Below are 21292 nucleotides of genomic sequence, written 5' to 3' on the forward strand. Positions count from 1 at the left end.
TTTCCCTTCTCACCCATCTTGGTTTGGCCTGTTGCACAGTGTGGGCTTGAGAATTTCCCCCTGAAACTGAGGACTTATGGCTGCGGTACCTGGGGATACAGCTCTCCTGCATTCAGTGTACCCTAGCCCCTTACCTACTCCCAGCCTCCCGACAATTCCTTCCTGAAGATTGTCATTAAAAAAAAAAAGACAATCAAGAAACTTCTGGTGGTATTTAGCTGTGAACGAGAATGGTTTCAGGAGGGAAATGATGGTGGAAAGATGCCCACCAGGAAATCCATTAAATTCCCAGGCAGTCCTTTGAGGGATTCTCTCTAGGTCCAGAAGAATAGGCCTTCCCATTGGCATCTTCACCACTTAGCATGGGACATGGGTCTTTACCCTACAGTGTCAGAGAGTCTAGGGGTAAAAGCACAGACTCCGAGGAGGGTGGCCCTGGATGATTTCATTCCAGCTGTCCTCCTTACCAGCCATGTGATTTCTGGCAAGTCATTTATTTCTGCTTTAGTTTCCTCATTAGTAAAACTAGAACAGCAGAACATACTTCATATTATGAGGTTGTTGTGAAATAAATGAGATAATGGGGATAAAGCTTGTAAGACAGTGTTTGGCATGTCCTATGTGCTTAGTAAACGGTAGCCATTGGCGATGAGGGAGCAGAAGGCTAGATGAGGACAAAGCACACACCGACACCCTACAACCTACCCCCACTCCCACTCCTGGGCGGGACATGTGCGACATTCTTCCAGGAAGCTCTCAACTGTCTTAATGTTGATGCCTTCCTAGAGGGAAAAATCACCTTAACCTGACAATGGCAAGGCCTCTGGTATCTTGTAGGTCCTCTTTAACATGTGTGAAAATCCTTTCAAAAGCCTCCTTCTTCCTTACCTCCCCAACCCCATAGTATACAGTCAGCCACCCCTCCCAACCCCAGGGCAGCAGCTCTTTCTGCCCACAGGTCCTGTCCCCGTGCTTTAATAAAACCACCATTTTGCACCAAAAGATGTGCCAAGAATTCTTTCTTGGTCATCGTCTCCTGACTCCACCCCACCAAACCTCACCTATGTTCCAAAACCCCATCAACTGGTACCCATTTAAGTCAACACACTTTCCTGAGGGCTTACTAGTTGGATCACCCAGTGTGGGCTATAGGATTAATTTCCCCAGGAATCCACTTTCCCCCTTGGAAAGTCTTTGTTCAAAAAGGGACAGAGGAGAGGGCCACGGGAGAAGGAGCTCTTCTGAACTAGACACAAAAATAACCCCCTGCCTTATAGTTTTCCAGAGGCAGGATGGTATATTGGTTAAGAGCATGGATTTGGTAGAGAGAATCCCCCCATCACCAAAGATGCCCACTCCTAATCTCCAGAATTTGTGAATATGTTACATTACAGGGCCAGAAAGGCCTTGCAGATCTGATTAAGGTGAAGAGACCTAGAGATGGGATAACCTTGTTCTGCACATTGTGGATAGACTCAGCCTGATCACAAGTCCTCTTGAGTGGGAAACCTTGCCTAGCTGTGGCTAGAAAGAGAAGAGACAGGGGAAGCATGGTCAGAAAGATGCCTTGTGAAGACTCAGCTGGCTATCATTGGCCTCAAAGATGAAGGATGGGACTATGAGCTAAGGAAAGTGCTACAAACCCAGGACAGCTCTTAGCATCCATCCAGTAAGAAAGCAGACATCTTGGATTCCCAACAGAAAAGGAAGTGAATTCTGCCAGCAACCTGAATAAAAACAGGAAATAAAATTTCCCTTGGCACCCCCAGAAAGGAATGCAGCCCTGCAGGCTTCTTGGTTTTAGGCCTAGTGAGATTTGTATTGGACTTCTGACCTAGAGAATTGAAAAATAATGAATGCAGGCCAATATAATAAATGCATAAAAATGAATATAGTCTGGCTTGCAAATTTATAAATTATAGGAGGCAGTACTGCAGTGGTTATGAACATGGATTTGAGGGTCAGTTTGTCTGGGTTCTAATCCCAGATGCACAACTTATTAGATCTCTGGCCAGAGGCAAGTAAGCTAATCTTTAGTGTCTTAATTTTTTCATCAGTTTTAGGAATAATAATATAGACACTTAAACTAGTTATAGTAAAAGAGTATGCTAACATAAAATAAAAGGCTATTACAGACCTAATAATAATATAATTTCAAAACAAAGACATCTATTTCTCACACCATAATGAAGGTGTCCCACTTGGTGTGGACAACTATCTTATACAAACCAGATGGGCCGTGCCTCTAGCCTTTGAAACAGGTGCCTTCCTAGGTTGCTCTGGTTTCCCTAATAACAGAAGTCTAGGGACACAGATGTTCCCTTAAGAAAATGCAGTGGACTGGGTGGTTCATTAGGTTAAAGCCTCTGCCTTCGGCTCAGGTCCTGACTCCCAGAGTCCTGAGATTGAGCCCCACATTGGCTCTCTGCTTGGTGGGGAGACTGCTTCCCTCTCTCTCTGTGCCTGCCACTCTGCCTACTTGTGATCTCTGTCTGTTAAATACATAAATAAATAAATCTCAAAAAAAAAAAGAAAGAAAGAAGGAAAATGCAATGAAAGTGCTATTCACCAAAATGCTGGAGAGAACCTAACCATTACCATTTATTTTTTTCCCCAGATTCTTGAAGATTTTGCTGTCATTCTAACAATAGTGATTATTTACAAAATACTGTTTTTTTTCCTAGCTTCCATAGTAATCTTTTCTTAATTTATTTTTATTTTTATTTATTTGTTTATTTTAAGTAAAGTCGAACTTTACTTAAAAAAGTCGAACTTTTTATTTATTTGTTTATTTTAAGTAAAGTCGAACATTACTTGAACTCACGACCCCCTGATCAAGGCCTGCATGTTCCAGCGACTGAGCCAGCCAAGCGCCTCTCTTCTAATGTAATCTCTAAAATCAGCATATTAGGTAAGACTCTACCTATTTTACAAGTAAGAAAACCAGAGTCTGAAAGTCCAGGTGACTTCAAAGCCCATACATTTTACATTTAAACAAAGTTTCTCTCCCTTGAATTTAAGTGATATTCAAAAGCTAAAGAAAAACAACACAATTTAGGAGTAGGAATGATGAAGGAAAAAATAAAAACAAGCAGAAGACTTATTAGGGAGACAAGCGCAACAAACATTAGACAAGACAGAAATCAGGGTATCGGTGGTTTGGAGTAAGGCTGCCACTCTCCGCCTGACTCGGTTAAATCCATTCTCTCCTCTGGGCCTCCATTCCTTCATGGGCAAAGTAGAGTCATAAACTCAATGATCTTTTTTCTACCTCTGACATTCTGTGACTCCGTTTGGAAAACAGTAAAGCCAAAGATATGGGAGCAGGGAGAAATCATGTAATTTTTTTTTTAAATTGCTCCATTTAAGGAAATAGCAAGAGTGAGAAAGCCCCAGTGACTGAAACAAGGAAATCAGATGGGCCTCCCACAGGGCTCAGAAGACAAGCTGCGACCTGCTTGGTAAAGGCACACCTGCTCCTCACATTCCTCCCAAGGCTGGTCCCAGGCCTGTGCCCAAGGCAGTGAATGGGTGTTCTAGGGGAAACCCTGGAGGGGGAGGCTAAAACCCTGGCTAGAGCGAGGTCTGGATGATCCTGCCCTCAGCAGATGTGACCTGTTTCAAAGCACAAGTGTGAAGGTACATGGAATAGTGACCTGGGCTAGGAAGCCAAAGACCAATGTTCTAAACCCTGGCTTTGGCACCTGGAGGTTGGGTGATCCTGGGTAACCCCATCTCTTTGGACCTCAGTTTTCTGACATGTGAAATGGATCCAATCTAAAAGAAAGGAGGAAATTTAACATACCCTGAACTCTAAGTGCGCAGATCATTCCATGCACTCTTACCAGTTACTGCATTTAAACTTCGCATTGATGAGAGAGATCTGTAGGTTTCAGTCAACAGATGGGGAAACTGCACAGAGGGAAGTGACTTGTCTAGTGGAGCAGGATTTGGACTCGGGGTTGTCATCACTTGGGTTATTTCCAGTAAGCCCATGTCTCGAAGAAGATAAGTGTAAAAAGTGTTTTTGTGAAGTATCAAGTGTAATAAAGTGCAAAGACTCTCAGTCCCGAATTAACATAGGAATTTAGAAATTACCAGAAGTGATACTCTATGAAGAAACAGGCTTTTTCAGGGTTTTTCCCACTGCTCAGCTGCCTACTCAGTCCTTAATCTGTTTATTTTGTAGGCAGTCAAGTGCTGGTTTTTTGAAGTGACTCTTGAAACAATAGCAGCCTGGGGTCGTGAAAAAAATCCTGGACTAGGGAATGTGAGACTGTCTGGTTCCAGCTGTGGCCATGGGAACAATCACTTGCCTGTGTCTTCAGTAAAATAAGGGACTGCGCTAGAGGTGATGGCCAAGATCCATGCAGCTAAGGCACTTTCAGGAACTCAGGGGAGCCGAAGGAGAGTGAAGTCTGACACTCTACCAGCTCCCATTCTGGCCTGGGGCAGAATGCACTTGGGGAAAGCCAGCCTACACCTTCCCATTCCCCTCCTTAAGCCTCATTTGAACTAGAGGGGACTTTGGAGGATAGGTGGGGGCAGCTGAAGGGAGTGTGTGTTTATATACTTAGGGATGCACCTCAGGCTGGGAAGGCCACAGCTGAAAGCCACATCTCCAGTTCTTAACTGGTGTTTCAGTCTTTGAGTGGTAGGCATAAACCACAGAGTCGAGTAGGAGTAGGGAGGAGGAGAAAGAGGTGGGTTCCAGGGGAGGAAACAGTAGTCCTGCAGTTAGCCCTTGGGTGTACCAACCACTCCCTCCTTTGTGTACACCCACTGTTGAATCAATTTCCCAGTAATTGCTGAAACATGTTTACCTGTAGACTACCCAACAGTGACCTTCTAACACACTCCACATCCATGAACGGGAAGGAGTAAAAATGAGGACAGGAGCTTGAAGGAGACAGGTTGCTGGTTTTACACTTGAACTTAGCCAGGAGGCGGGAGCGACAGGTTGCCAGTTTTTACAGCTAATAGGAAGTAAAAATTTTAAAAGCATATTACTAGTGAAATTTTAGGAAAACAACTTGGGTGTGTGCTTCCCCCTACCTCCCCCCCACACCACGGGGTAGGACCCACTACAGACTAGCTGTAACTACATGGGAAAGTCCTTTAACCTGTCTGGCAAGCCAGGGTACTTTGACATGAAGTAAATCGCCAGGGGCTATATGGGAATAATACCACTACTTCCCAGCAGGGCTAGGAGTCAAAGGAGACACAGTTTCTGAAACAAAGGTGGTGCTTTTTTTCTCCACTGGAGAGCCTTTAGAGAACCAAAAGCTGGTCCCCTTTCCCTACAATAGCATCTAGTTCTAGCCTCCCCCACCCTCCCTCCCCCACTCTGGAGGAAGCTTCCAAACAATCCTACTTAGAAAGATCAGTATTTATACCAGCCTGTATAAGGCATCTCAGAAAACACCAGAGTGGCAAAATGAAATGCCTACTCCTGCAAGAAAAAAAAAGAAAAAGTGTTAGAATTTGAAATAAGAAATCTTGAGTCTTGGGAACGGAGGAAACCCAAATGACAGAAATCTGGAGCGAGTTTTCACAAACTTCATCTTTTGGTCTGTGCCTTTTCCATATTTTATTAAATTCGTGGTTTTTTTTTTTTTTTTTTAAAATCACAGCAGCATTATCAAAGACAAAATATGTACAAACATTTTACAAAAGAAACATTACTAATACCAGCTATACCAAGGGCAGGCTGAGGAACAAACTCTGGGTTTCGAGGGCACAGTCTGCTCTCAAACAAAGAATCTCAAATGTGTTCGGGCGGCTGAAACAGGCTTCTTTCCCGGTAACCAGCAGATGTGGTTGGTCGTACAAACCACGGCAACAGCGGGTACTACGCGGGCTCAGTGGGCAAACTCCTCTCCTCACCAGCACCGACCAGCAGATGTGGTTGGTCGTACAAACCACGACAACAGCGGGTACTACGCGGGCTCAGTGGGCAAACTCCTCTCCTCACCAGCACCGCCAGGATCCTGGTGGAGCTAACCACGTAACTTAACCCAAGACAGTAAAAAGCGCTGTCCTCCCTCCCCCCATCGAAGCGCTGGCGAGCCTCCAACACCTTCCGCGTCCATGGCAAAGCCGGCCGCAGCGTCACACCAACAGGTGATTCTCATACGTAACCCTGCGCCGAACTTCGCTGAACTCTTGAGTCAGGCTTCTTGTCGGACCGAAAGGGAAGGAATTTTAGAAATGCCTCCTCTGAAGCCAGAAGTCAGAAGGAGAGGTGACCCTGATTAAACCCAATGGGGGTGGGGAGAGGCAGGAATTTGGAAAGAGCAAGGTCCCCTCTGGGCCAAGAGTCAAGGCGAGCGGCTCTCTTTGGGCTGGGGCCGGGCTGCAATCCGGTAACCCACCCCACCCCCCTGCCCCGCTGGGACCTACAAGCTCGGCTCCTTTCTCAGCTCCCCCAGCTCCTTGACCTCCACCTTCCTGTACTTCCCCGACTTCCTCCGGTTGGTGATCACCAGGACGGCCACGCCGGCGACGAGGGCCACCACGACCACCACGATGACGGCGATGAGGCCGGCCGTGAGGCGCTTCATGGAGAACTGGGGGGGCTTCTCGTCCAGGTAGTAGATGAGCGTGCGCTCCACCAGCAGCGGCTCGCCGCGCACGCGCACGTCCAGGCCGCCGGGGCCGGGGAACAGCGACTCGCCCTTGACGTCCCTCTCGAAGTAGTAGGCGGCGTCCGCGATGTCCACGTCGCCGGGGCCCTTCTCGGTGGCGTTCTGCCGCAGCTCGATCTGGATGGTGGGCCGCTCGTAGTGCACGGCCGCCACGAACCTGGGGTGCAGCCGGTAGCGCTCGCGGAAGAGCCGCCGCAGCTCGGCGTCCAAGTCCGAGTGGTTGAAGGCGCGGGCGGCCGGGCGGTGGCGCAGGTCGATGAGGATGTGGTGGGTGCGCACCAGCTCGTCGCAGCGCAGGTTCAGGTCGCCCTTGTCGGTGCGGCGCACGCCCACCGAGTTCACGCACCAGCACACCGACGTCTGGTTGCACTGGCGGGCCTTGAAGCGGCCCTCGTGGTCGCAGTCGGGGTCGTACAGGCCGTCGTTGTCCAAGAGCGCGTGCTCGCTGGGCCGCACGAGTGCGCGGCCGCTCTTGGGGGCCCTCATGCGCGCCTTGAGCAGCAGGCACTTGGAGGTCAGCGTGGAGCAGTCCACCGGGAAGTCCAAGCCGAGCACGCGGCACTGGCAGCGGCCGCCGGGGCCGTCCGCGCGGCACAGGGTCATCTTATTGGTGGCGCACGTGCAGTTGTCCTTTGCGGCCGCAGGGCCTATCGCCGCCACCAGGAGCAGCAACAGCAGCGGCAGCGGGGGCGACGGCAGCGCGAGGCCCGAACCCCGGGCCATGGTGGGGCTGCGGAGCGCAGACGGGACGCGGGCGGACCAGGCGCTGGGGACTCTGCGGGGCTCCAGCTCCGCGCTGGGACGGTCTCGGGCTTCTGCGGCTGGCCGCTCCCTTCCGCTCTTATACTCCGCCGGACCTGCCGGGCTGGTTGGGCGGACTCACCCTCTGGTATTTGGGTGACACATCCCGCGGCCCCCGCCCCGTCACCGTCCCACGGAAGGCACAGCCCGCCCTGCGCCGCCCGCGATAGGATCGGAGGAGCGGAGGCTGCTCCCGCCTCCTCCAGACCGAAAGCCCGGGAGAGGAAAACCGATACTCACCTGCGGGCTGCGGGACCCCGCCCCGCCCCCGGCCCGCCCTTGCCTCACCTGGGGAGGAGCAGCCATCCCAGCCGCCCCCAGCCTGAGGACGGCGGGTGGCCTGGCTGCTCTCCTGAACAGGAATTCTTAAGAATTTGTTTAAAAAGTAAGGCGCAGGAGATCGCCAGCCTTTTGTCCCCTACCCCCTCCCTTCCCAACCCCTATCCATAACCTACCACCCAGTTCTCCCAGTAGCCGTCGGTTAGTTTAGAATTCACAGGCATTATCTCAGCCTCGCTTCAGTCCTGACAGGTATGTACAATCTTTCAGACCCATTTTATAGGCGATGCAGTTGAGGCTGAGACTTAAAGTCACCAAGCCATCAATATCCTCAAATTCTTCGGAGGAGTCTTTGGTATTCTGCCTAGTGATTGTGAAACCTTAAATCAGTGTTTATGGAAACAGAGTGGTGCAGAGTCGGAAGAAAGGGAGCAGTGTTACCATATCATGAGTAAAACCCAGGTGTCCCGGAATCCAGTGTGTCAGAAGTTCTGTTAAACACAGTTTTCCTCTACACACACACACACACACACACACACACAGAAACATAACATTCATACATGTAGTCAGAGTAGGGAAACAGAAAGGAACTAGTTCTTCAGAAGAACAAGTAACATTACAAGGGGTTCTTTGTATACGTTGATTCTGAAAGAGTAAGTCGCTTTTCTTTTTCTGTGCCCAGATAAGTAGCTGAACCACTGCAAAGAAGAAATGGATGGGCCTGTGGGAAATGGCTGGTCTGCCTCTTCGTGGCTACTTTAATGGGATGGCGGGGTTGCAATCTCTTTTTTGAATCATTGAGAAAGTCCTGGGTTTCAACGCTGTGGTAAAATTAACAATAATTAGCAAGCTATAATTATTCCCAGCTCCTTCGTTCAAAGCACATTTTATATGTTCAGCATTTAATGAACACCAGCAGTAGTACAAGGGTGTTGTTTAACACATGAAAGCCACATAGCCTCTATCCCATTAATTTTCGAGTAATTCCTGAGGCGGGTAGGTGGAAATACATCATTCTCCCTTTACAGGTAGAGAAAGCAGAGTCATGTGAGGGCAATTTCTTCCCCACAAGCACCAGGTATTGTGGGAATGCTCCCCTGCTCTCTACTCCCGCTGTCTCTGTTCAGCTCCTTGAACCAAAAACCTAGTCAGATTCCAGTTTCTTTCCCCCTCTCCAACACCCAGTCTATCCTGTGTCAGAGAAGGCTTTCTTTCTTTTTTTTTTTAAGCTTATTTATTTATTTATTTATTTGACAGTCAGAGATCACAAGTAGGTAAAGAGGCAGGCAGAGAGAGGAGGAAGCAGGCTCCCCGCTGAGCAGAGAGACCAAGGTAGGGCTGGATCCCAGGACCTGGGGATCATGACCTGAGCTGAAGGCAGAGGCTTTAACCCACTGAACCACCCAGGCACCCCCAGAGAAGGCTTTCTAAATCACAAATCTGTGTTGATCTCTGCTGAGAGCCTAGTGGGAGGTGCTTGTGGCGCTTGGAATAGAATTCACACTTTTTAAGTTAGCAAACAAGATGGTGTATGGCCTTGAGCAAGGTGCTTCTCTGTGCCTTAATGTCCTCATCTGTTAAATGGGGATAATAAAAGTACCTACTAACTAGGTAGGTGTGAGAATTAATGTAGATAAACAGCTTAGAAGAGTGTCTGTTCTAACAGTAGCTGCGCTTAGTAAACATGGATAGGTGTTAGCGGCTGTCCTGGTCCCCAACACCACCGTGGTTATATTCATCTTGCTCCTGCCAGTATCTCCAGTCTTCTCCACATTTTCAAGCCTTCGTGAAATCATGTACTGGGACTCTCCCCCTCATTTATTTAGTGCATTATTGTGCTATTTCTACTGAGCTCTTGGATCGCCCCCAGGAAGCCTTACCTGATAGGCCCTGTCTATTGCACTGAGGGCTGTGCTCCTTCTCTGTGCTTTCCTAAATCCTGTAACATACCAGAACAGCAAAACTAACTTTTCTGGGCTTCTGTCCGCCCATCTGTAAAATGGAGATGATAGCATCTCTCTATTTCTTTTTTTTTTTTTTTTTTTTAAGATTTTATTTATTTATTTGACAGACAAAGATCACAAGTAGGCAGAGAGGCAGGCAGAGAGAGAGAGAGGAGGAGGAAGCAGGCTCCCTGCTGAGCAGAAAGCCCGATGTGGGGCTCCATCCCAGGACTCTGAGATCATGACCTGAGCCGAAAGCAGAGACTTTAACCCACTGAACCCCCCAGGTGCCCTGCATCTCTCTATTTCATAAGGCATTCTGACAATCAAATCTAAAATAGATGAGACAGTAGATACCAAAGTTTTATAAACTGAAAGACACTGTAAAAATGTCAGGTTGCATTTTTATTTGTTAAAAACATATCCTGTCTTTTTAATTTTCCAGCTACTGACTAAGTAGCCCTAATCCTCTGTAAATGGCAGAGCTACCTGTCTGATATTCCAATGCATCGCAGGCTGACAGGAGGAAAGCTAATGGGGAAGGGTTCTCAGGGCTGGGGAATGTGTACAAAGGTGTCTTTGACTGCTTAGCTATTTAGGCTAGTGTTATGAAGTCTCCAAGCCTTGGCCTTTTTCAGCCATAGTAAGTGTTTGGGGGATGGGGATAAAGGGAGCCTATTCTCAATGTCCTCTGTGGAAGTCAGAGTGACCCCCCCCTTCTCTTTCTTAATTTCTGTGGTGAGCCAGGCTTTCCCCAACAGACACACAAACATGATGAGTTTTTTGTTTTGGTTTTTCTTTTTTATAGATTCTTTTGGGAGTTAGTTGGGAAATACTTTAATTATTTTTTCTAAGTAGGCTCTATGCCCAGTGTGGGACTTGAACTCCTAACCCCAAGATCAAGAGTCCCATGCTCTACTGACTGAGCCAATCAGGTGCCCTTATGGGTTTATTAACTAAGCACAGCCTCAGCTCTGATTCTCCCTCCTCGCTTCATCCCTTTCCTGACAAGGTCTGCAAAATACCACGCGTTAGCTTTAGCTCTTTGTATTTTTTTTTTATTTATTTTAACTTTCAAGTATTTAACAAAGGCATTCCGTGAACTCAGGTTTGTCAAATGTCTATGGGGGACAGGAACCATATCTGAGCACTACTGAGCCCCAGCACCAGCATTTATTAGGGGCTCAGTAATGCTTATTGGGTTAATTAACTGTGGGATGTGCCGCGAATGTCAGAGGATCAATACACATTCCCAGGAGTGTTCATGGTGGCCATTTCAGTTCTTCTCTGCAAGTCCAATTCTCATCATCGACCCCTGCCACAAACCTCTATCCTACTGTACCCTAACCCAACCTCCAAACACCCAGTTTCAAGGAGGATTGAGTAATGCTAAACTGACTGTTACTTTTGCTTTTATGCACGATCCCGAACTTTTACCGGCCAGTAGCCATAGGGAGTCGGGATACAGGCTGATGGGTCTGTGAGCTGACAGAGATTCAGAGAAACATAGTCCAGTGCAGCTAAAGGAAAACGGGATCTAGTGAGACTTAGGCTCCCATCCTGGCTTCACGTCACTCACTGGCTGTGTGATTTTGAATAAGTTACTTCACCCCTCAATTTCTTTAATTATAAAATGGGGGGGTGTAATAATATCTACATTTCCCCAGAACCTGTGAAAAGGATGACTTCCTGCCTTGTTATTATGAACACATTCTTCCCCAACTGAACTTCAACTTCATGTCTCCTTGTGCCCTGTTTTCTTTTTCATTTTTTAAAAAAGATTTTATTTATTTACTTGACAGAGATCACAAGTAGGCAGAAAGGCAGGCAGAGAGAAAGGAGGAATCAGGCTCCCTGCTGAGCAGAGGGCCTGATGCAGGGCTTGATCCCAGCACCCTGGGATCATGACCTAAGCCAAAGGCAAAGGCTTTAACCTGCTGAGCCACCCACGTGCCCCTTGCACCCTGTTTTCTAAGCTGGTGTTGACAATCTGACTTTCCTCTGTGCAAGACCAATACCAGCTCATCAGTTTTCTATTTCAGGGTGTGATTTATAAAAACAAAACTGTATTTGATTAATAAAAAAAAATACTTACCATCTATAATTATTTTTAATGATTCAAGATAAAAAATATAAAATGCCCAACACAGTGTATGGCATACACTAGGGAGAATTCATCTCAGTTATTATTATCAACTGTCTCAGGGGCGTGAGGATGCCTGGGGATCATTATAGGTTCCTGCGCAAAGCTGGTGACTGTGGGGATTGCTGAAGACCTGCCCCAGAGGCTGTGTGCAAGGGAGGGGAGCTGCCCCTGAGCCCTTGTCGTCCTGACCCCCAGGATGCAGGAACAAGGAGATTATCTAGTTGCAGATCAGGCTTTAGCATTTCTTTGCTCATCATCTGCTGAAAGCCCTACAGCACCCTTGGAGAATGTGCAGGGAAGACATTATCCCTATTTCACAGATGTGGAAACAGAGGCCTTGGGAGGACAAGAGAAGGAATGGCTCATGGTCACAAGCTTATAAGTGGTGAGGTCAGGCCTAGAATTCGGGTCTCCTGACACCACCTGTACATACAAATTAAAAAGGTGGAAGAGAATCAAAGGGGTCAAGAGGTTAGAGTCTCATCTGAGGTTCCTCGGATTTTCTTTTTCTTTCTTTCTCTTAGTTATACACATTTTTTTTTTTTAGAAAGTTCAGGTTTTGAGAAAAGCAAAAAACCTAGCTACTTGCATAGGGCACAGCAGTGATCCCACACCCGAAACCCTAAGACTCATGCCATTACCCACCAGTTCCTCCATATTGGAGTGGACACCTTCCTTGCTATCTGCCTTGCTGGGATGAAGCAGCCCACATTTGCATTCTGCCCTGCCAGGCCACAGGCAGCACCTTCTGCTTGGTTTACTCTTGTAGAACGGAGATGATGTTGCCTGTGAGCGACATGGTGGGGATTCTGCAGTGTAATGTCTGTGAAGCTGCTCAGGCCAGGTTAGGAAGACCGCTCAGTCCTCTTTTTGGCCTGACCACAGTCAGCTCTGTTCTCTGTCAGGAGCGGCTACTGAGGCAAGGGGCAATTCCGGAAGGCCAGTCAGGGTTTCCCTTCCTTCTGAGAGACAGCTTGGAGCGCTGGAGGAAGCAGGTGATGCTTCAGTCAGAATGCAGAAAATGCAGACAGAGAAGTGGGCTGTGGTGATTGTTAGCTCAGGATGGAGGAAGAAAGCCCCAAGAAACCATAGGAAGAATGGGAAGTCAGCGCAGGGCTTAGGGAGCAGGGATGCAGACCACAGAATAGATAAAACATACATGATTCTAGCTTTAATGTTTCATTTCTTTAGAAATGTTTAAAAAAAAAAAAAAAAGCATTGCCAAGTAGTAGAATTCAAAAGAGCCTGGAGATAAGGTACACCCTCTATATTTTCATGTTTATTGTTATTGAAATGTTGATTAATTTTTTAAAAATAAGTCAATCCCTCAAATTAAGTTTTAGGAAACTATTTGAGGTAAAATTTCTGTTTCTGCTTCAAATTATCTTATTTTCCCATTTCCATAGTTTCTGTTATTAATATGAACTGCCATTTTTTGATCACCAACCTTGTGCCAGGCACTTTATAAATAAATTCCCTAGAATCCTTCCAGCATCTCTACAAAAATAATTATTCTTGTCCCCATTTGCCAGATGGGGAAGCTGAGGCTTAAGGTCACACTCCTAGGACTCAATGGAGGAGGGCCTTGAAGCCAGCTCTGGTGAGAGGGGCATCTACACTTTCCTGTGACACAGTTTAGTGTCTTGATGAAGAGTCTTGAATGAGTAAGAGTAGAAGAAAGACGTAAGAATGGTACACAGGGTGTGGTTTGGGCGGGGTTTGGGTCTGGGAGGCCTCAGGAATGGAATGTCTAATCTTTTCACTTTTCTGGAAAGACAATAGTTTCTCTGTTGTGTGGTCTTTTGGGTGCGGCCTTACTGTATTTATTCGGGACGCTGATTGGCTTTTGTAGTCCATCAGGATTTGAAAAGTGACTGCGGGCGTCACCGGAAGAGTGTGTGTCATTGTTTCATTTCAGTATCTCCTACCTATGAACTTCCCTTCACGATCTTGTCAGGGTCTCCTTCTCAGGAGTTGTAAACCATTTAACGGCCTCCCTCCCCTCACATCTGGGCTCTTTGCCCTGAGGTAACTGGCTTCTTTTCCAAGGGTTTTACACTCAGGGTAAAAGCCGATAAAACACCCAAGAACTGTGTAGTTACTTTGTAGTTAATCTCACTGGCTCTTGGGAGTGTTGTTTCCGGAGAGATTTGGCAGCAAATGAGGAGAGATTGGGAAACCTTGTCACAACATTCCGGAGGCAGCCACGTTTCTCCAACCCCACATTTGTGAGTCATGGTGCTTCCTTTCCCAGAGTGAGCCAGCCGAGGTGTGAGGCTCCCATGAGGGGGTGTGGAGGTGTTGCTGTTTCTGGGGGCTTCCAGTCCTTTCAAGGTGAGGACAGTGGTGACAGGCCTCAAATGTGCAGCTACCCCTTCCAGACCAGCCTGCCTGTTTTGGGCAGTCCTGGTCCAAGGGATGCTCCTTAGGGGTATTGAGAAGGACATCACAGGTCATTGACCTCCCTCTCCCACCCAAAGAGTGGGTTCTGTCTCCAAGTCCCGTAACAGGGCCTTACGCACTGCTGCGGTGCTGAAACAACCGTCTTCCCCACCAGACAGTCTGGCCTAGTCCCAACCAACTCCGTAAGGCTCCTCAAAATATTCAGGGAAATTCTGGGCCTCTAATCTTCCCACACTCTGAATTTCCATCTGTAGAGCAACACCAAGGAAGCCATGTTCACCTTCCCCTCAGTGGCTCCTCCGGGATGGATCTGAAGCCAGCTCTCTGGTCCCCTCGCTCTCCTCTCCAGTCCTTCCTGCCTCTTTTCTTGCCTTTCTCTAGTGAAACCTCCCTTTGTCCTCATCCTTCCTCCTCTGCCAATCTCACACGCTGGGTTGTGGCGTTGTTTCTGTCAGTGACCCCATTCAACACATAATGTTACGGAACGAGGCAGTGTGGGGAGATCCTAGTCGAGGATCCTCCTGGAAGCTCTGAAGGAGAGTTTGTTCCTGGTGTCCTGCTTCTCTTCTCTGCCTGGGAAGGTAGGTGTAACCCAAACCATCCCTTACCTGTCTACTCGTTCCCTCTGTTCCCATCTGAGCAATATTCGTAATATCTACAAATTCTGGTCTCTAACAGAATTAGACAAGAGATAGCCTGTTTTCCTGTGTTTGTTTTTCTAAGCAAGCTTTTCAGAAGAGCTCTTTCGGGGCAGCTGGATGGCTCAGTGGGTTAAACCCTCTGCCTTCGGCTCAGGTCATGGTCTCAGGGTTCTGGGATCGAGCCCCACATCGGGCTCTCTGCTCTGCGGGGAGCCTGCTTCCCCCTCTCCCTCTGCCTGCCTCTCTGCCTACTTGTGATCGCTCTCTCTCTCTGTCAAATAAATAAATAGATGTCTTAAAAAAGAAGAAAAGAAGGAGGAAGAGGGGGAGGAGAAAAATTTGCTGAGAGCCTGTTATGGCCCCGCTGCTCAACATGGCTTATCTTTCACCTTACATCATCCAAACGAGGGACGTTCTGTTATTTTTACCCTACAAATAAGAAACCCATGCAGAAGGACCCTTGCCCAGGAATGTTTGGCCAGTAAATGGCAGGGCTGGAATTCACACTCATTCCTGTCTGACTCAGATTCTCTTCTTTCTAACACCGTGCTGCTACAGACCATGTTCATCTCCCCAGCCCAAATGTTTTAACCTCCACCACACCTTCCTACAAATTCACTCCTCTACAAGTTCAAACTACGCCGCAACTTCTTTTTCTTCTACAGATGCTGAATCAGAACATCAAAATAGTCTCTCAACTGAAGCCAAGTAAAGGTACGGCTTTGATTTTATAGGACAACTTACAGTTTTGCTCCCTGACATCTTGATTGAACTCACCCTTTCGGGGAAGCAGACGAGGCATGATATACATCATGTGGATGGAAAAAAAAAAAAAAAAAAAAAAAAAACCAGTTAAGTGCAGGGTAATGGCTCATCCAGCTTCAGAGCAGGTCAGAACCTTCCAGACTTCCCAGCAGTAGATGCTTTCCTCAGCTCCTGTGTTGCCCTTCCAGGGGCACGAGCATCTCAACCCTCTCCTGGGCTGTGGTTTTCCCTCTGCTCTTCCCAGCCTCTGAGGCTGTTTATTTCTAGATGTTTCCAGACCCATCAGCCCAAGGAGCCGACCATACAGAGGGGCTTGGATTCCTACCCTCAGTAGCTCTGAGTCACTAGACGGAAGTAGAGGCGAGAAGGAGTAGGAGAGAAGGAAAGTTCAGAAGTCTGGGGAGAATGGGAAGGAGGGAGAAAGAGGCTTCATTGTTCTCAAACGTGGGGATGTCTGGGTCCAAGACAGAGGGCCAGGAAGCCCCCGTTGTTCCTCTGGCCTCTGTGGGATGCAAGAGATGGGACTCATTCTTTGGATTCATGTGGGAAGTCCTGGCTCTGTCAGCGAAACGTCAGCTATAACCTTTCAAACCATGGCGATGGGAAAATGAAGACTGCCTTCTGAAACTTCTCCATGAACACAGAAGGCTGTCGACTGGAAAGCAAGGGAGAGCCAGCAGAACTAATCCGCGTGCCACTGTGTGCCTCCTCTCCCCACCCGCCCGACTGGGTTCTCTTACGCCCCTTCACCCTCCATTTGTCCAGCTACCAGGCATGACTTGTTCATTTTAAAAGCTCACAGAGGGTCTGCCTTGTGCCGGGCCTGGACCTGGCCACGGGGCTATAGGGCCAATAGCACCTGACCCCTGACCCTGAGCAGCTCACAGCCCATGCAACGACCACCATCTAGTCGGGGCTCAGTACATATTTGTTGAACAGATAATTACAATGAAGGGTTATAAAGTACAGTTCCTACCCTCCCCACTCACGTGGGTTATTCACCTCTTTACACAATACACCAGCAGAAAAACCTCACTGGTTCTTAAGTGTGTCTGTTTTTTTTTTTCCTTTCTCATTTTTCTCAGTGATGAGTACAAAGAGCTTTGGGGGTGGGGGTTGGGGAAAAACACAACCCAATAGGTAACATATACAGAAAATATGACTGAAATAAAGACCATTTGAGTAGGAAAAGATAGCCTAAGAAGATACCACTTGTTGGAAGAGATTATGCTGAGTAAAATAAGTCAAGAAGAGAGAGTCAATTATCATATGGTTTCACTTATTTGTGGAGCATAACAAATAACACAGAGGACATTGGGAGATGGAGAGGAGAAGGGAGTTGGGAGAAATTGGAAGAGGAAATGAACCATGAGAGACTATGGACTCTGAAAAACAATCTGAGGGGTTTGAAGGGGCAGGGGGTGGGAGGTCGGGGTACCAGGTGGTGGGTATTAAGGAGGGCACGGATTGCATGGAGCACTGGGTGTGGTGCATAAACAATTCTGTTACCCTATAAAGAAATTAAAAAAAAAAAAAAAAAGAAGATACCACTTGAGGGACAAAACTGACAGCCCAAATGGGAAACAGCAAAGCACATTACAGCTAGAAATGACTCTCCAAGAAAGCTAGCCCAGGAGTTCTGTGGTGTTCAAGTCATGGAATCCATTGCTGAGGGGTGGGGGGAGGGTGACTAGGATTCTCTCGAGTAAATGTGACTATGTGGACACACGAACATTTACACGGAACTCATGAATCTTGACTGGGTTTCCAGGGGAGGCATCTGGGAGCCTCTGGAGTCTATTTATCTCAAGAACCCTCCCACCCCCAAGTTAGAATCTCTAATGCTGTTCAGTGCCTTCTCCTCATTCAGTGGAGACAGCGATGACTTCTTTGAGGTCACAAAGTCAGTTCGTGAAAACATCTGCTTGGTTTTAAGGAGCTCAGAAGCCGGTTACTTGGGTTCAAATCCTGATCTTACCATTTATCAGCTACTGATTTTTAGGAAAACACTTAACTTCTCTAAGCCTCTTGTTTTCTCATCTGTAAAACGGAGGTAATAGTAACGTACTTGTGAGGTTATTGTGAGGATTGGGAGTGCATCTATGTGAAGAACTTTGAGCAGAGGTAGGCAAGCTTTTTGTAGGTCGCAAGATAGTCAATAATTTTTTTTTTTAAGATTTTATTTATTTATTTGACAGACGGAGATCACAAGCAGGCACGCAGATAGAGAGAAGGAAGCAGGCTCCCTGCTGAGCAGAGAGCCCGATGCAGGGCTTGATCCCAGGACTCTGAGATCATGACCTGAGCCGAAGGCAGAGGCTTCAACCCACTGAGCCACCCAGGTGCCCCAAGATAGTCAATAATGTAAGCTTTGTTGGGTAAGGAGCAAAATTCACAGCTATTGTGGCATCCTAAGAGAATTATTTAAAAATGTAAAATACATTCTTAATGCACAACCGCATAAAAACAGGCAGTCATACAAAAATAGGATTTGGCCCTTGGTTCGTAGTTTCCAGACCCTTAGATTAGAGCAGCCTGTGGCCCGCCGTACATTTTCAGTAAGTGTTACTTTCTACTTTCCCAAACCAGGACTTTTTCAAATGCCCGATTTACCTTCAGGTGGCTTAAATCACAACAGAAAACAAGGTGCCGGCTGCCCAACTCAGCAAACCTGTTTGTTACAAATAAGTCGACGTTGCCAAGGTGCATGGAGCCTCCCTGGTGCAGAGGCCTTCCCATCCACGTCCGGCTTGAGTGGGCGAAGTGGCAAAAGCTCTAATTATGTTCGGGGAAGCTTCAAGTCCGAAGCAGCAAATATCACAGGTCAGAGACCGCTGGGAGGGGCTGGGATGGGGACCACAGGCCTTGGTTTCTGGGTCGGGACAGAGCCACAGGGAGGAGACAGGGCTGATCCCAGAGCTCCCTGTGTTCTGGGCTCCCGGGTATTGGGAAAGCTCTGACTCTTGTCCCTAGAGGAGGCCAGTTCTGCCAGTTCAGCCACTTTCTGCCCGTACCTACCCTACTTTAGAGGATCTCTGACAGTGGAAACTCCAGACACAAGCGCAGCCACATGTCTGAGGTAGAGGGGCCCCCACCATCTATTTGCCACCACTGCATTTTTTTTTTTAAAGATTTTATTTATTTATTTGACAGAGAGAGATCACAAGTAGGCAGAGAGGCAGGCAGAGAGAGAGAGGAGGAAGCAGGCCCCCTGCTGAGCAGAGAGCCCGATGCGGGACTCCATCCCAGGACCCTGAGATCATGACCTGAGCCAAAGGCAGCGGCTTAACCCACTGAGCCACCCAGGCGCCCTGCCACCACTGCATTTTACCGTCGGACAAACAAAGGCCCAGGTTGGGGAAGTGACTTGCCAGAGATCAGATGGCAGACAGAGCTGCCCGGACATCAGACACCCGGGCTCCTGCCCTCCTGCCTTCCTGCTCAGTGCTTTTGCTTGAAATCATTCCTAAAATAAGTGAATTAATTAATAATGTGGTAAGTGCTTAAGGCACATACACAGCAAGCCTATCAGATAGAAACTACCACTGCTGGTGGAGAACCGAGGCCTGGAGAGGCGGAGGGCCTCACCCAGACTCATGTGGCAAGTGCACGCTGAGCATCTGCCTTCCAACCGCTTGTCTCCTCTACAGTCTGCATGCCTTCCACTGGAAAATGGGACGAACGTTAGACACAGCAACAGGGTTGTCATGTGGTGTGGGGGAGATATCTCTTGCAGACACGCCACACTGTGCCTGGTACCTCGTAAGCACTCAATGCATGCTACCTCCCCTTCCCCTTCTCTCCCTTCACCCCTGCTCCATCCCAGAGAAATTGTCTTGAGTCATCCTTGAGCAGGAAAATAATAAGCAACATTTATTGAGCTCTCTGTGGTGTAGGCTAATGGAGTATCTAATTTAATCCTCACAAATACGCTCTGAATTAGGCACTATTATTAGCTCCACTTTACAGGTGAGGAAGTCAAGGCAGCAACTCGCTCAAGACCACACAGCTAGTAAGTGGTGGATTCAGGATCCAAAATCTGGTCTCTTTGAATCTCAAACCCATGCTCTTAAAGAGTCAAGGTTGCCTTGGCCCCGGAGTTGGCACTCCTATGCCAAGTGCATGGCTGGCAGACTGCCTGATGGAGCAGGACCGGGCAGGCCGCTTAATGAGGGGACTGACCTGGGGAAGGAATGAGGTCACATTCCAGGAGGCTGAGACAAGGCAGTCCACGCATCACTTCAAAAAACTTGTTCTCTTGGAAAAAAACTAGCAGGGTTGGATACCCATGCCAAATAAGAAAACTGGATGCACAAAAGAGATATCAGGACCTAGCAAAGGATTTAAATTTCCAGGACCATAGAACTAAAGGGAACCAGTCCTTTGAACTCCTGTGAGCCCGGACCCCCAAGCAGAAGCCATTGGCATCACCCTCCAAGGACACGTTCCTGCCCTGTCCCCTTCCCATTGCCACTCCCAAACTCCAGAGAATCAAGTGGCCTTCCTTTCAGGCTTTCAGCCTTCTGTGTACGTGCCTTAAGCACTTAGCACATTATTAATTAATTCACTTATTTTAGGAATGTTTTTGAGCACCTACATTGTTCCGGGCGCTGTGCTAGGAGTAGTGCATAAGATCTGTCTATTCCCCCCATGGACTTGACCATCCATGAGGAAGCCAGACATGAAACTAAAAGTGAGTTTTACCGTAGGTGAAGCACAGGGTGTGACAGGGACTTACTTCCGGCTTTCCTTCCTTTCTTCCGCTGTCTTTCTCATCCTCCCTTCTTCCCTTCCTTTCACAGACATATATGAAGTGCCTCCTAGATAAAGCAATGAATAAGAAAGACAAGATCCCTGCCCTCTTGGAGGTTACATTCCACTGGTAGCTGGGGGAATTGACCCCGGAGAGGAAAAGCTTGTGAGCCATAGTGAAGACTTTGGATTGGATCCGGTTGTTAAATGAAAACCCAATATTGACTTTAAGCAAGAGAGTGGTCTGAGCAGATTTGTGTTTCAGAGAAACCACACTGGAAAACAATACAGAGGATGAGTGGACCGCTCAAGGATGAGACTGGTGGCAGGAAGTTCAGAATGGAGGCTCCTGGGATACCCTGGAGATGTGTGTGATGGCGCCCTAGACCAAGCAGGGCTGATGAGAAGGAAAGATGGCCCCACAGCTCACCCAGGACCGGGCTAGCCAGTGACACTGGCTCCCTGGGCTGTATGACAAAGCAGCACATCTTCAAACCGATATTTTAAAAATGGACACTTCCATTTAGTGGGCATGAAGGGAAACAAAGTGTCTATTAGTAGAAGTTGCATGCCTATTTCTTTATGCGCTTTATGTGTACTGAAGACAACATTTCAAATCATTTGGAATCACCTTCTATTTCACAATTTCTCAGTCCCTTATAGCAGGGTAGCAGACTGAGCTGGGAGAAGTCCAGCTCCTCTGTAGAAAGACCACCCACTAAGGGGGAGGCATCCAGCTGAGCCCAGCCCCCAGCTGTCCCTAGGGTGCAAGTGATGACATCCTCGGACCCTCAGACCAGCCTATTTACCAGCTGATATCAATCAGTGATCCCAGTCAAAGCTGTGTGAGGCTGGAGTATCTCCCAGCTGTGCCCTGCCTGAATTCATGACCCATAAATTGTGAGATACAAAATA

General features: G+C 47.8%; 1 protein-coding gene and 1 long non-coding RNA gene across 2 annotated transcripts; one reads left to right on the forward strand and one right to left on the reverse strand.

Annotated features, from left to right (window-relative positions):
- Positions 1 to 5565: 5565 nt before the first annotated feature.
- Positions 5566 to 7595, reverse strand: TACSTD2 (tumor associated calcium signal transducer 2). Its single transcript, XM_059137077.1, has one exon. It carries the CDS (start codon positions 7368 to 7370, stop codon positions 6399 to 6401), a length of 972 nt encoding a protein of 323 aa, XP_058993060.1. The 5' UTR covers positions 7371 to 7595; the 3' UTR covers positions 5566 to 6398.
- A 10554-nt stretch (positions 7596 to 18149) lies between these two features.
- Positions 18150 to 20940, forward strand: LOC131810107 (uncharacterized). The gene is made up of 2 exons (XR_009345407.1): positions 18150 to 18448; positions 20428 to 20940. It is a non-coding gene; the product is annotated as an uncharacterized LOC131810107 (long non-coding RNA).
- Positions 20941 to 21292: the final 352 nt, after the last annotated feature.

Source organism: Mustela lutreola, chromosome 10, assembly GCF_030435805.1.
Source record: "Mustela lutreola isolate mMusLut2 chromosome 10, mMusLut2.pri, whole genome shotgun sequence".
Lineage (NCBI taxonomy): Eukaryota > Metazoa > Chordata > Mammalia > Carnivora > Mustelidae > Mustela > Mustela lutreola.

Coding starts and splice junctions, on each gene's coding strand:
- TACSTD2 (XM_059137077.1), bottom strand. CDS start 7,370: ATGGCCCGGGGTTCGGGCCTCGCGCTGCCGTCGCCCCCGCTGCCGCTG.